General features: G+C 34.4%; 1 protein-coding gene across 3 annotated transcripts in view; it reads right to left on the minus strand.

The window, feature by feature from the left end:
* The window catches only part of PCDH11X (protocadherin 11 X-linked), a 460056-nt gene that overhangs the window by 372778 nt on the left and 74706 nt on the right, over positions 1–12572 (minus strand). The window contains exon 5 of one of the 3 annotated variants that reach the window (XM_017818439.1): positions 10697–11158. The exons of the other annotated variants lie outside the window; for them this stretch is intronic. Coding sequence (XP_017673928.1) covers positions 11153–11158 — 6 coding nt within the window. The 3' untranslated portion in view covers positions 10697–11152. Of the gene's footprint in view, positions 1–10696; positions 11159–12572 lie in introns of those variants that run through there. 3 annotated transcript variants of the gene reach the window in all.

Consider the following 12572-nt stretch of genomic DNA (forward strand, 5'->3'; position numbering starts at 1 on the left):
AGGGAGAGGAAAACCAGTTCTGATTAAATCTGAGCTTTTATTTGGGCTGGTTTCACAAGGAGAAAAGGTTATCTATCTGTTATGACATATGTCAGACTTCTTCTGGCTGTTATCTGTTTTATAAACCTTTGGACTGTTATTTTCAGGAATAAGTGTTGGTAGCCTTCAGGTAAGTTCCGCATTTGTGAGTTTGATAAAATACCTTCGCCTTGTCCTTGGGGAAAACTCTCAAGCATTAAAAGTCCACCAAAAAACAAGGTAAAGAGTAAAATACGTTTACATTTGCAACTATTCAAGTTGTCATATCAGAGTTACCTGCCATAACTCAGCTATCTCAGTGCTTCAAAATCCTCCTGATCTTTCAAACAGAAACTTTTATCAAGACATATTTGCAAGCAAGAACTGTGTCCTTTCCAGTGCTTGTGAAGTTTTCCTTCAAGGAAATTTCATTTCACCTCTTCCTCTGATCCATGTAGTATCTCCAGAGAGAGAGTAAATTACTTTCCATGAGCCATCAGTTATGTGTAAATATCAAGATCTGCAGGACTTTATAAGTCACCTGTTACTTCATTTCTGTCTATGCCTAAGAAATTTAGAAAACCATGTCAAGTTCAGATGATCCCTCTCCAATGGACAGCAAACCTGTGAGTGATTCTCCCTGCACATTTTTCCTGAGTAGGCATCACAAATAAAATTTTCATTTCATATATGAGAAAGCCTTGCAATTAACTGAGTATATTTTTTTTAGCACAAGGTAAAGAGTTGACTCAATATCTCTTTTTTTGGCTTTTGAATTTTTGCATTTTGAAACATTTAGTGAATACACAAAATTCTGATTGTATCAGTTATCTCTCCATGGGATGTACTTTCAGAGATCCGTGTGCTGTTGTTTATTTGCTTCCCTCTTCTATGCAGGCAAATAGGAAAACCAGGAAGTCATTGTGAAGCATAAATATTTCATGAATATACAGGTAGAAACAAAGTCAATATTCCCTGACCATGTCCTTAAAAGATTTGGGAGCTCAGAGTCATTTAGCCTTGAGTTTTAGTGTTTTCTCTTTCCTTCATTATAGACAAAAGAGAGGTAGTTTATGAATGCAGTTTTATACTACATTTAAATGGAAAATTTAACCAAATATGTCATGTGAGTATTGGCAGGAACTATATTTCTGGAGTTTTGAGGGATAAAGTTATTCTTTCTTCAGAAATTTTGAAGTTTCAATTAAAAGAAGTGAGGAAAACCAACATATTAAAAAGAACATTAATTTCATTAAGTGATGAGATTTCTCAAAAACATTGAGTTAGAAACAGCTATTCAACTGCAGAAGCATAGAAATATTCTACAGTCAGCAAAAAAAGGCATCTGTAAACTATATCCTGCAAATAATCATAAAAATATTTGTTTTCCTTCTGCTTTATATTTTTTCCTATTTAAATATAAATTAAATATGCCTAACGTAATTTTAAAATTTAATGCTTTTCCACCCTTTTAAAATATAAATATGGTTATTCCTAAAGGGACTCTAGATGACACAGGGAAGAGTTTTAACACAGAACACACCAACTTACTTTGAAGTTTTCTCCACTTTGCCGCTGAGAAAGAACAAACCCTTGAAACTTCTGATGTGCGAAAATGGATTGTGCATGATGGTTCTGTTTGTGGGAATGTACAGATTTCACTCAAGTAGTAAGTGCCCTCAGAAAACAAGGTTCCAAAGTGGCTTTGTTTCTTTCATGACAAAATTTTAGATTCTCTCATCTGTCTCAAGCAGAATGATGTTCTTCACAAGTAAGATTATTGCAGTTCATTGTGTGAAATTCCACAGTTATCATATCCTCATGTTAATTTAATAAAGCTTAGCCTTAGCTGCTCTTGAACAGCAGCCAAGCATTAGATTTGTTCTATTTCGTTTTATTCATTTATATGCATCTTGCTACCATCTGGAATAATAAAAACAAACAGTTCAAGCAGTTAAAGTGTTAAAAAGGGGCAATGAAATAACAAAATATTCTCTTCCAAACCTCCCCCTCCTTTACTCTGTTTCTTTCATATCCATTTCAGAAGTCATGTTGCCATTTCCTAATTCCTAAAAGACATTCTGTAAGAGGATTGTCAGGACAGATGTTGGAACCCTCACACAACTGAGCACATGCTGTCTTAGCCATGTTCAGTGTTTCAAAGCCAAACTACTGTAACTAATAAATCATGCTTGGGAGCTGAAAGCAGATAATTGCACCACTGTACATCTTGTGTACAGGAAGCATCAAGACTTTTTTCTCCTCTCCAATTACATCTTCCTGGTTTAATTGTTATTGACAGAGTTATTCTGTCATTTCTGTCTGCTTTTAATAACCAACTTTCATGATAAGTTTCTGAAAAGGTTTGATTCACTCATTAGTTTGTGAGTAAAACAATCAAGACTGTATCAACTTCTCACTGTTTTCACTAGAACTAGATGAAATCTAAATGAAATTTCACAACATATTTATAAAATAAAGATGAATATGAAAGTTCATGAGCCACATAAGTAAGCAGCAAACAGTGTACTTTGGGCTTCACCTTGAAAATGGATATGAATAGGTATAGTCAAAGTATTTACAGCTATAACTAATTTGAATTCATTTGGATATTTATACATAGAAGTAGCAGATTCATAGAGACAATTAAAATTCTGATTTCCACCAAGACACCTAAATATTCTTGATGATCCTAAAATATTAAACATTTGTACTGCCATAAGAACATATTAATCCCAGAGAACTCTGAGAGGATCCCAGAGGATTCTCAGAAGATCCCAGAAATAGGCTGCATAGGAAAAAGTATTTCCTTCCAAGTGTTGATATGGTAGAATCAAATTCTCCCAAATATGCCCTGAGTACAAGTGAGGATCTAAGATGTCTGGGATACTATTCTTTTGTCAAAGAATCAAAGACATATAATTGGAAAACAGACAAACAAACAAACCAACAAAGAATGATTGATCTGCTTAATGACTTGTATTCAAAAGAGACTTTGCTGGATTTTCTTTAAGGTCCACCCAAAAAGATTTCCCTGGTACTCAAGTAATTCACAGCAATCTGTAAGGTATTTACACACTCTTTCAGCAGACATTACACACAAGGGAAATTTCAATTAAGACAAGGAAAAGCTTCTCATCATAGGGTTAATCACAGAGGAACTAGTGTTTCAGAAATGTTTTGGAATCTCCACCTTTAGACATATCCAGAAAACCAGATCTAGAGAAAACTGATCTAAATCAACCTAATTCTGAGTATTAGGATTGGACCAGGTAACTTTCACAGGTCCCTCTGAACCTGAATTATTCTATTATTCAATAATTTGTAATCTTTAAGAATTCCAATATAACAAATAGATATATATTCTGTGACCCACCAACATCTCCTAAATGATTAAAATACATTTGCAAGGATATTCATACACGTGGTACTAATTCCTTTTGTTGTTATCAGTGCTTCTGTCAAACATCAAGTTGACACAATACCAAGTACAAGACCTTACACATCTGGATTCTTACAAAAAAAAAAAAACCACAAACCCCATAGTTTCAATATATTAACATAAAAATAGGAAAACATATTGATAAAACAACCTGAACCCTCTATCAGAGAGCAGAAAACAAGAATCTCACAATGTTAGACCATACACATCTTCTTTTACACCATGAAAGAACAAAGGTAATATCTGATGAACAGGACATGAAGTAATTTGAGTTAGAAACTGGGTAAAGAAACAATACACAGCAGTGGTCTTTCAATAAAGCTGATGAAGAAAGAGAATTGAATCAGCAGAGATCACTTAACAGAAATTCCTTCCCAACTTTGGCCGTACAACTTTCTTAAAATGCACTCACCAGATACCTAGAAGTTAATATCTTTGATTTAATAAATTTGATGGAATGGTCCAGCCTCATGTTCCCACAGTCAGTAGGTTTGATGATTGTCCCATGTGTATGTAAACACCAATCTGTTTATCCATGTTTTTTCATTAGCCACAGGGTCATTGCTAGATTAAAAATCTACTTCAGGCTGTTCACAAATGCATTCAGCCATGCTGCTAAACAGCAAGAAATATAATCAAATACTGCCTTATAAAATAATTTGAAATGTTTTAGAAAATTACCTCCTATTTTTGTGTATATTCCTATGTATAAGCTCCTACAATGTATAAAAGAAGAATTAAAAAACTAAGTATTCAGTGGTTCTAATGGGACATCCTTCTGAAAAGTATTAGATACCTGTATTTGGCAGAACAGCTTCCTGCTATTTTGAAGGAGAAAAAAAAAAAATAAAAATAAGATTTCCTTGCAGGATTTGTGGTAAATCCATTGTTCCCACTCAGTTCTAGAAAATATTATAGATCAAGGTGACTCAGCATGGACTGTGGAGCAGTGAACACCACAATGCTGATCACTGCTGCTAATAACAATATCAGACATGCCTTTACGAGTGGCAGCAGCTCTTAGTTGCAACTCTGACTGAGTTTCATGTTTAACACAAGTTGGGAGAAACATTTCTGGTATAAATTGTAGAGGTTTGGGCTTCTAACTTTGAAATCAATAGCAATCAAAATCTCAGCAGGCTGTAGAAGTTGCTGCCTCCCTTCTGCTAAGCTTGAGAACATAATCCCATGTTTTCATCCCCTCTTGAAGTTTAGTTTACAAATATACTTATTTAAACAGAAAAGCACTTTCCCAGTGTCAGTTTGATTCACTGATGTGTTGGCTACTGACAGTTTTATGCCAACCACTCCCAAAAGCAAAGACCTTTGAATACAGGAGACAGAAGGTAGAAAACACTTTTGCTTTCAACAGTGTGTAATTCTAAATAGCTCTATCTATATGTTTATGTAGCTGTAATAACTAGGTATTTGGTTTTAAATTTATTTTAATATATTTCAAGAAATATAATGCAATAAAGCCATAAGACATTTTATTTTCATACAAAAAAATATAACTTTACCTCAAGGAAGTTTAAGAATTAAGAAAAAATTATAATACCGAAACCTTTTTGAAACACCTTCAAGAATTGAAATAGTTTCTTCCATTTAAAACAACAACAAAAAACCCCGTACCATATGTTTTTCCAAGTTGCATTAGTTCTCAAAGGCAGGAACACAAAATTTCTAGCAATCTATAAAAAACAGTCAACAATACAATTAAGACACCTTACCTTTTAATCCAAGTAAACCTGATATGAATCACTTTTCAGTTCAGGTACAAGCACAAACCCCTGCATTCACCTACACCCAAAGCTAGCAGGCAGCATTCTGCTACTTTTATCCATGATAAATCCACACCAATCCAATTAAGAAAAAATGCACCTGCAAAAGATCTCAGATGTGGCACTTCAGACGTTGATTGATCTCTTTCACCACAATAACAATTATAGACTGAGATCTTGCTTTTCCTTCATCCCTTTCCATCCTAATTCCACCTAAGTCCTGCACATGGTCATGACCTTGGCCATGCAGACCCTGGTAAGATTGGTTGTTAGACAACCACAAAATTTTGAGTAATTTCCAACTACTTAAACCCCCTACGAATTCAAAGCAAAGGAGGTTCCAAATTCTATTCACCTGTTTGAAGTACTTCTGTCTGGGGGTCATTTGGTCGTTATCTGAAACACATGTGTGCCTGGAAAAGACCAGAATTTCTTCAGTGTTGTTTTGTTTTTCATAGAAGAGAGGGAGAGAAAGACTATCAGCACACTGATGGTTTAGATATAGATCTAGAAAAAGTATTTTTGTGTGGGAGACTCTACATTTGGAGTCTTTCAGATCCATATTAGTGTCAGTGTGTCCACAGGCCTGTAACTTGTTTGTTATTGATGCACACAGATAAAAGTGAAGGTTTTGTAATGCCTACACAATAAAAAGGAGGAAATTCTCTGGAGGAGAGGTCTTAGACTCAAATTTCATGTTGGCCTCTGGTGATCATCTCAAGAGTAAAGTCAAACATCACAGCCCAAAAAGAAACAGAGAACATGAGCAGAGAGCAGTTCATCCATCCAACAGCCTTGGACCTCTTCCCTTAGGAGAGAAAGGGTGAAAACTATGGTGAGAAAAAAGACTGAAATTCAGCTGGAATTCAGTGATGGGAAATCAAACTTCATATCTTTGGTATCATCATTCAGTTTTTATTGGAAAGTTACTTGAGCTTGAACGAACACATTCCTTGGAAATGAAAACACAAATAAATAAAATCTATGTAAAGGATTGCAGAAAGCCTGTAGTACCCCTGAAAAATTCCTCATATCATGCGTATTTGATATGCATCTCTGTGCTTAAAAGTAACTGAATTTGACTTACACGTGTCTATTTATGAAATAAGCAGAGGCTCACAATTTGGAGAAAATACAGAAATGTCATTTTTACTACATTTTCAGTGGCAAAATTTAAAAGTATGAATCTATATAATAGAAAAAAAAAGTATTTTAGAATATTGGGAGACAGTATTGAAATGAGTAAAAGTGAACTAGTGAAAGAATCAGGGAACAAAAATTCAAAGCTATACTTATCAAATTTGTATCCCAGCCTCCAAATTATCAAGAGTGACTTTCTTACATATTGAGAACCAGTATGTCCTCAGAAAGGAAGACTAATCTTTCCAAAACTCAGAATAATCTGGCAAATTGAAAACCTTAGTGCTTGGCTGTCTTTCATAGAAAGATATATTGGGTACTGAGATGGGCACATGTCTATAGTTACACTCTGTGTAATAAATAATGTCTATAAGCTTTGCTAATTGAATGTGTGATAAATGTGTATATGCACCCTCAAGGTCTTTATATACACATGCAAACAGAACATATACATGGACATATAAACACTCACACATGCATGGAAACACTATTAGAAGTTGTGTAACTCTTGGAAATCCTGCTTAGACCAGATTTCTTTGAAAAAAAGGTAGACGAAAGAAATGTACTGCTAAAGATAATGAGGCTTTGAAAGAAGCATATTTCTTCAGATGTACTCTAAATCTTACTGGTAATCTGTGTGGTAAAGTTATTTAATAATCATAACTACTGTGAAAAATATCAGTTTCTGTATAGATTTGATGGTGTGCATGCATTAAGCAAACAGACTGGAGGTGTATTTAAAAACAGTGCTTCTCGAGAAGGTATACAAATATAATCTTCAAACAAAATTTATTTTAGAAATAGATAAATAAGACATAAAAGGAACAGTGCTCAGTAATTCAATATGAAAGCAAAAATATATATTAAAATTATTTGTTAAAAAGATTTTACAAATAATACTTAAGACCAGGATATACCATAAATATATGTTTTATGGTAAAATGGGAAATCACCGAAAATGTGTAACAAAAAAACCCTGCAGCATTACAGTTTATGTTAAAAATATAATTCTATTTACATCACAAACCAGCTTTGTTCCTGACAGCACTCTGCTGCCCTTCAGAAGTCCCCCACTCAATTAAATTTAGAAGGATTTAAATCCCCCAAAGTCCAAGCTGTTTTCTGATATGACAGGCAGTTGTCACACAAACTGCCACAGCTTTTCCTGGGAGTGACTCCCTGGCTATCAGGTGTTTGAGGTCAGTGGTGTGGAGCTTTGGTAGACACACATCCCAGTGAAATCCAGGCATTGCCAACGTGGCACTGGATGCACAACAGCACATCTGGGAGCCAGCTCTGGCTGCTGGCCTTGGAGGGCTAAAAGCAGCAGTGTGATCAGTCTACTCTGTAAAACTGGCAGCAAATAAAGGAGTTCTCTCTTTGCTGAAACAACTGGAACCAAGCAAAAGTACACTCTGGGGCATTGACACTGACCTGTCTGATTTATCTGGTAATGCACACCATACAAAGGATGAATTTCTTGAGGAGTTTACTGAGATGACTGGAATATTACAGTCTGAAGCACAATAAAATAACTTACTAATATTCCAAAGAAAATATATTTTGTTTTCAATTTCAAAAGCAACATTAGGTCAACTTAGTGATTTTTGCTTCTATACAGTCAGAAAACAGTATTTCTCTAGGTGAAAACATTTGGGAAATGGTTTTGAAACACATACACCTAGCTTTGACTCAGGATGCTAATACTATTTAAAAAAAATAGAAATTTTTGACTGGCCTTCATCATAGAAAAGTGTAGAAATTGATGTTCAGCACACAGACATATTTGGTCAGTACACATTAAGCTTTCATGAGACTTCCATGAACCCATTCAACCATCAGGAGGAAATGAGCTCTGAACAAGTTTTATATCACTCTATGAAGAAATGACTTTTTAAAATATGATACTTAAATACAAGAAAACAAAAATTGAAACAGAGAAAACCCCTGCAACTGAATGACTTAAGAGCTTTCTGGTTTTCCCTTAGTGCATTTGGAGGGTGATTATATTTGGTTGTGCTGACTCATGACAGAACCAGAGAAGAGAGATTACTGATTTGGACCAATAAGCCATATGATGTACCTTTGATTTCCTTCATGTAACTTTTGCAAATTTTCAAATCATCCTAGATTCTTTTAAAAATATTTACTGGTAGACTAGAATGATAGGACCAGTGTAATACCAGGAAAAAGTTAGAGCTCTAGCAAAAGAACTAGAAATTTCATGAACTATATTATCCTCTGAAAGCACATGACTGGCACAGCTGGTTCAAGAAAGGTACTTATCGAAGGTTCTCTTCATACTCAGTGTAAGAAAGTAGGCACTTCTAGAGAGTGTGCAGTCCTAGGATCAAAATAACCTCCTATAGTCTATCTATGCCTTTCACCACCAGAGAAAAAACTGAAGGCAACTATATTTTCACTTGATATAACTAAATTACACACTTGAGGTTAGATCAGATTAACCTAGTCAGGAATCTCCACTCTGTATCTCCTGATTTAAAAAAAAAAAAAAAACCAACAAAAAAAGTTTCAATGTAAACGTTGAAATTATTTCATCCTTCTCCTATTCAAACATTGATCTTATGTATAGGAGTTTTCTTGTCATGGAAATCCAACCTAATTCTCATAAGAACAGAAACCCAAAGATTCAAAGAAAAAAACAGAAGCTCAAAGTGTGTAAAGTCACACGGTCTTCCTGACAAACAACTCTACAAGGCCAAAGGGTTATTATTCATAAAACTCATTGAATGCTTCCCCTCACCCACCTATGAAGCACCTACACAAACAACTGGAACAACAATAGGCAGGACCAATCTTTGATACACTAAACAACACTTCTTGAATGTGCCATGTTCCTTGCTGTGTTAGGAATGAACTTTCAACTGGCTGAATTGTGGCACTGAGTCAATAAATATCACTACTGTATGTCTAACCACTGAAAGTGTTGGGGTTTTTAGTTTGAAGCATAAATGCTGCAAGGCTACGGTAAAAAGGAACAGCAAAACTGTCTTACAGATACATGAACTTCTTCCCAAGAAAATGATTTCATTATTGGAAATTAAAGATTTTTCTGTAACAGTCATAGCTATAATTATGCAATACAATATGCTAAATTACAATACGTACTTCATTATTAATAGAATTTATTTTACAGATCAAATAGCCAAATACACATTTTTGAAAGAGCCAGATAGCAAATGTGGAGCAAACTATAGGCAACAGTCATGGTAGACATTCCGCAGTCCAAGAACTGAGGCAACGTGATTATTAAGTACAAGCCTATAAATATCTTTACATCAAACATACAGTAATGTGTAAGAATTCCATGTTGTAGTCTAATTCATGAATCATTAATAACTTTTTCTTTAAAAGAAAGTTATATATACTGTATACATCCCAGTTAAAAGCAGTGTCTGTATTTCATTTTATTCTAGCAAACTAATATTACATGTCTTCATATAAGTGCAGAAAACAGGGTTCTTTATACTCCTTTGCTTCCTAAGAGACTTTGCATTGCATATGAAATTTAATATTATAGGTGATACATATTAAGCATTACTCCCTAAAATGTGAGGCAATATACAAGAACTTGCAACCAACCTGCAAACAAAGCTATGATACTCGAATTTTATTTTTTAAATGAGCCGTGCTAAATAATAAATTATAATGTAAAAAAACTTTAATTTAGAAAAAAGATTGACTATATAGAGAGATAATTTGGGGAAAAAAACCAAAACAACAGTAGGCCATTTTTCCCCCCCCATGTGCTGGCTAACAGTGGCAAAATTATATATGCTATTTCCTATTTTATGACACTGAAAACCAAGCCACTGAATTTATGACTTAGTTTTTTTTAATTAAAAATACTTTAAAAGGTTAAATGTTTGGCACCTGTTACACAGACATTATGCAGACTTCAGCAAGCAAAATGCAAATTAAATTTTCTTTTTAAAAGTTATGTGAATGCTTTCCAGTTACTTAAAAGGTGATCATTTATTACAAAATGTGGATAAGAAAGCAGGAAGTACCTGTTTTTCACTACTACTATTGTGCCTATAAAATGAGAAAGCAGTGACTTGATCAATTCTATTTATGATCAATAGCAGCAATATAATCATTAAAAATATTATGGAATAGATATAAATAACACTTAATTCTTAACATGTATAATGGTGCTATAAGTGACAACAACTCATTTGTTTTTCTTTTAAATGCAGGGAGTATAAAGAACTTTACATTCTCTTTTAAACATGCAATATTCATTTTGAGAATGGATCATAAACAGGAGCCTCTACTAGAATTTTGCGAGATAAAACATATGAATAAAATTTATTGCTCCCTTTTAATATATTTATAGAAACAAAATTCCTAATTGTTTCAACTAAAATAAATAAGGAAAAAAATCAGGGACAAGAAGATGATTACAAGCAAAATAAATTTACCATAATCACCAACTGTGAAGAAGGATGGGTCACATTACTTTTTTCTTAGCAAAAACTACGTTATAGAACACTATAGCACAACGTACTAAAATTTCTTTGTCTTTTCTTTTTTTAAAAAATTCTTGCCCTTGATACCTTTCAGTAGGGCAGCTTGAACAGTTCATCGTCACTTCCAAACCCCTCTGGAGATCAGACGATAAATGTCTTCGGCAATCAGAGACAGGACAAAGGGCTTTCTCGTGCTATTTCCTTGTTTTCATATTTGCTGGCTTAACATCATTGTGTACACGTACGACTTCAGTACATAACATCAGCTGCGATGGCGTTCAGAGCTGGCAAACAGAGAAACAGCATGAGAAAAGCCCTTTCCTGCAGCATTTTCCCCATAAATTGTCAAGTTTGTCCTCCAAGTTTCTAACCACTGCATGGTCTGAGATGTGCTGAGCTACCGAGATTCTAAGTTACCGACCTTTTTTGGCGCGTGTGTGTTTTCAGCTTTCTAAGCACAAGCAAAGGTCTGCACACATCTACATACACATGGCAAAAAGGCTGGAGCAGAAGGAGTCACACAAATAGCTTCTATACAATTATTCTAAGTTTCTTACTACATTTTTTTCTTTACCAACTCAAACCCCAAAGTGCTGTTGCAAGATTAGGGCTGTCAGAAGACTACTGTGCTACCTAGAACATGTTCTACAGGTTTTTTGTAGACTTCGTTCAAAGGCATCATTCCTAAAACCATAAAACACTTTTTCATTTGAAGAATTGTTTTGCATCTTTTATCTATATTTATCATCAATGGAGTTAGTCCTAAAAATTCACAGAAATTAAGCCATTCTGATCAATCATTTCACAGAAAAGAAAGCCCTGTCAATACCACAGCCACCAACACACCAGCCACTCACTGGTCAGGAAATTGCTATCAAGTGCAGAGTATTGAGTGCAATACCTTCTGGGAGAAAACAGGAAAATAAACAAGTGTGAAAATTAAACCACAGTCAAATCAGGCTTCATCACTGGCAATAGTTTATAGCTATAAGACATTTCAAATAACACAGCTAGGTCACAAGGAGAAAAGAGTATACTTTCAGTTATCCCACTGAAAAAATGATGTAAAATGGACTTAATATTTGAAAAATTATGTTACTACTACCCCAAGGCAAGCAGCTACTGGAGAAAGAGTTGTGTGTCATTCTAGCTTACATAAAAATCACTCAGTTATTAATGCAGGAACTTCATCTACCAACTTCAGCATAAACTCAGTCAATGAGTTCTCTACTGGGGGAAAAAAAAGTGCCTTTGTTTTCTCTAGTGAAATATCATATTCAAAATATTTCATTTTTTCCTTAATTTTTTTTGTGCTCTGTTTTTGCCTTCTTCTATGAGGCAAAGGGGACACTTTAACTTTACAGACATTTTCCTTCTTGCTTTTCTAGTGAAAGATATTAAAAGAATAACTCTGAAAATTTTCTTCCAAGTCTTGCACAGAGGAAAAGCATTTTCTTGACCAGCTTTACTTCAGTAGTGATGCACATTTAAATAACTGGTCTCTAACTTCCAACTCACAGACTTTGATTTATGCTTCAGTCAGAAATCTCTTCTCCAGATGCAAATTTCAGGTTTTTTTCTGAAATGTGCATACATGGCAGCAGATCAGAAATACCAGCAAAATTACCAGTCAGAAAGTTAAGATAAAATAATGAGAATATTCAGGGTCATAGTAATCGATTTTGAAATGGCTCTTAG

Source organism: Lepidothrix coronata, unplaced genomic scaffold, assembly GCF_001604755.1.
Source record: "Lepidothrix coronata isolate B3197 unplaced genomic scaffold, Lepidothrix_coronata-1.0 Scaffold2, whole genome shotgun sequence".
NCBI classification, from domain to species: Eukaryota; Metazoa; Chordata; class Aves; order Passeriformes; family Pipridae; genus Lepidothrix; species Lepidothrix coronata.